Source organism: Vipera berus (assembly GCF_964194415.1).
Source record: "Vipera berus genome assembly, chromosome: 12".
Taxonomy (NCBI): Eukaryota; Metazoa; Chordata; class Lepidosauria; order Squamata; family Viperidae; genus Vipera; species Vipera berus.
Genome location: NC_138215.1, coordinates 8,677,538 through 8,680,583, shown reverse-complemented (window position 1 = coordinate 8,680,583; position 3,046 = coordinate 8,677,538). Strand labels below are relative to the sequence as shown.

Sequence of the window (3,046 nt, the reverse complement as noted above, 5' to 3'; positions counted from 1 at the left end):
GAAAAAAGGCACAAAGCTAATTTGGGTTCATATATATATATATATGCCTCTCCCAGCGGAATATATTATAAATATACTATATAATACTATACTATAAATCTCTGAATCCTCATTTGCATTGAATATGCCTTTGCTGCCGATCGAAGTGGGAAGAAGCAATAAACAGTCAGAATCTGGGGAACGGAATGAGAGGACACGACAGTTCTGGCTCCAGCAAGGAAAGGGTTAGACCAGAATTAGAATTTACCACGGATGATCATGGCTAAATACAGAGGTGTGGGTGAAGATGTATGTTCTGCAGAAAATGCCACCAATCCTTTGCATGCAATGTGGGAGGTGTGCCTCAATTAAATAAGACGTAAGTTTGCCTTTTCTTTGTTGGAAAGCATGCTCCCTTTGTGGCAAGCTGAAAGCACCCATCTCAAGACAGCCAGCTGCTGGCTGCTGTTATTTTTCCCCAAATGCCTTCTCTGGCCTGGAGCCCACTGAGGGCATTCTGGGTGATTAGGACAGCAAGGGACAGACAACTACCTCAGGAAATTCTCTCTCTCATTTTTGCCAAAGGAACAGGCTATTTAAAAGTTCAAGAGATAATCCGTGTACTTCTAGTGACTTTGACTGCCCCTTGAAAAGTGACATTTGCACTCCAAACTGCCCAAACAGATTTTTCTGTTTTTCCACTCACAAAAAGGGTCTCCAGTTTGAGCAAGGGGTTGGACTAGAACAGGGGTAGGCAACCTTGGCTCTTTTATGTCTCGTGGACTTCAACTCCCAGAATTCCTGAGCCAGCCATGCTGTGGGGTAAGGGAGAGTTTCCAAGCTGAGCCAGGCTGGCTCAGGAATTCTGGGAGTTGAAGTCCATGAGTCATAAAAGAGCCAAGGTTGCCTACCCCTGGACTAGAAGATCCCTTCCAAATCTGTTATTCTATTAATGAAAGGGATTTCTCAGAGATTTTGCTCCAGTGCTACAAAAGTGCACCCTTTGATAAGGTGGGCCACCTTCTCTCCATCTGATTCTTGTAAAGCAAACTTCTTCTTCTTTTAAAAAAGGCACATATATTTATCAGCTTTTTCATTTTTTTTCCCTCAGGTCAAAAACATTTTAAAGCTTCCATTGGAGGGAGTCTATAAAGTTTCGCAACCATTTTTTTAAACTGGGGATGCTGATTAGCTGAGCAGCTCAGGGAATAAAGTGGGTAATTTACAAGTTCCCTTTCTCTCTGGGGTAGCAATATTCTGATTCAAATGGAAATGTACTGAAAAATGTTCCTTTTCCAGTGCCGACACAAAACCAGAAAAATGTACAGATCTTTAAAAGGCAGCGATGGCTCAACCAGACCTCCTCTGCCCATTTTCGATGGCAACGTCGGCCATGATGACCTTCGCACCATTTCAACCCTGCTAAAAGTGGGAAAAGTTAAAGAATGTTGGGTGAGATCGTCCCATGCTCTGCCTCTCACAACTGCACACATGCACACAAACACACGCGCAATGCCCCGTCCCAACTCCCATACCAAAATGGAACTAGACCCCCCCAAATAGTTAAGAAAAGCAATGCTGGTGTCTTAAGAACTGTAATGTTGTGGTTGCATCAGTGTTGGGTACAAGTCACAATGGGCATCCAAACGGTGACGTGCGCAAATGATGGAGCTATCTAACTCTTACTCAGCATCTAACTCTTATTTGGGATCTAGCTCTTAATTCAGCACGCGATGTCAACTTGATGCCACCATGGCTTCTAACCAGACCCCTCTAATGGTTTGCCCATTTCAACAGTTGTTGAGGTTGGCCTTTTGGGACTGGCAGCTGGAGACAATAAAGGTGAAGCAGTTCTGGCAGGGCTTCCTCTGATAGGAGAGAGAAAGAAATGGAGAGCTCGAAAAGGTCTGCATAGCACCTTGTGGTCGCCTTTTAAGCTTGTATTGCAAAGGTTACTCCAATGGTGCTTAAGTCTCAAATAGCACTTTTTTTTGGAAACAGCTGTGGTTTGCTTCTGCTCTTTCCTCCCTCGATGGGAATTGTTTTTCATTGGTTTGCCTTTCCACCCAAGGACAGACATCTGCTCTGCTCTCCAATGAAAGACCAAGTCTCCAAACACTGGCAGCTTTGCCCATCTGTCATGTCTCCAGCCATGGCATTTGATCCAATGATGATCCACTTGGCGTTACCATTTCTCACTCCGGATTGGTCTTTATTCTTTCTCTCTCTCGTCTTGGTTCATCTGCTTTGGAGAAAAGGAGAAACATCCTCTTCCTCCGGAGAAGCTCCTGGAACGTAATGATAGATTTTGAAAGAGCTGTGGACTGGGTTTTGCTTAGAACTTTCCAAAAAAACGTGTCGGTATGTTATATATTACACATTTCATAAATATCTTCCTTCCAAAAGGACCTTTGGGTTAGCCAGTCCAGCTTTCTAATCACTATAAAACAGATTCCATGTTTTCACACCACTCGTGGTCTTCAAGGTTGTAGATAAATTTTGTCCTGTGAGAGGGATTCTGGCCAAGGGGGTCTCGTCCTGGGTTGTCCAGGGTCAAAGTGGAGGCAAAGAACTCAGTAGTGCTGAGTCCGCCTTCGTGGTTCTTGATGTATTTCTTATAGTTTTTCCTCAGGCACTGCCAGGTAGTGGTGTACAGGAGGAATGCAAGTGACTTCAGGGTAATAGCAATGCTCACATAGAGGTGCCTATACACAACATTGTCATATAGGGCGCATGCTCCTTGTTCACCACAGAAGGTGCTCCAGAAAAGGCAGGTGGAATCAATTCCTGCTCCAAAGATCAAGGGAGGTGGGATAAAGCCTGTGAAGGTAGAAGGAGATATTTTTATATCAGCAGTATTCTCTGAAACATCTATACTCTCTATAAAGGTAAAGTAAAGGTAAAGCTTCCCCCGCACATGCGTGCTAGTCGTTTCCGACTCTAGGGGCCGGTGCTCATCTCTGTTTCAAAGCCGAAGAGCCAGCGCTTGTCCGAGGACATCTCCGTGGTCATGACTAGACGCCAAAGGCGCACGGAACGCTGTTACCTTCCCACCGTAGTGGTCCCT

General features: G+C 44.7%; 1 protein-coding gene across 1 annotated transcript in view; it reads right to left on the bottom strand.

Annotated features, from left to right (window-relative positions):
• Nucleotides 1–1,285: 1,285 nt before the first annotated feature.
• SLCO3A1 (solute carrier organic anion transporter family member 3A1) overlaps nt 1,286–3,046 on the bottom strand; it is a 122,344-nt gene continuing 120,583 nt past the window's right edge. Inside the window, exon 10 of the mRNA XM_081336963.1 lies at nt 1,286–2,799. Within this exon, the coding sequence (XP_081193089.1) occupies nt 2,420–2,799 (380 nt within the window). The 3' untranslated portion in view covers nt 1,286–2,419. The remainder of the gene's footprint in view (nt 2,800–3,046) is intronic.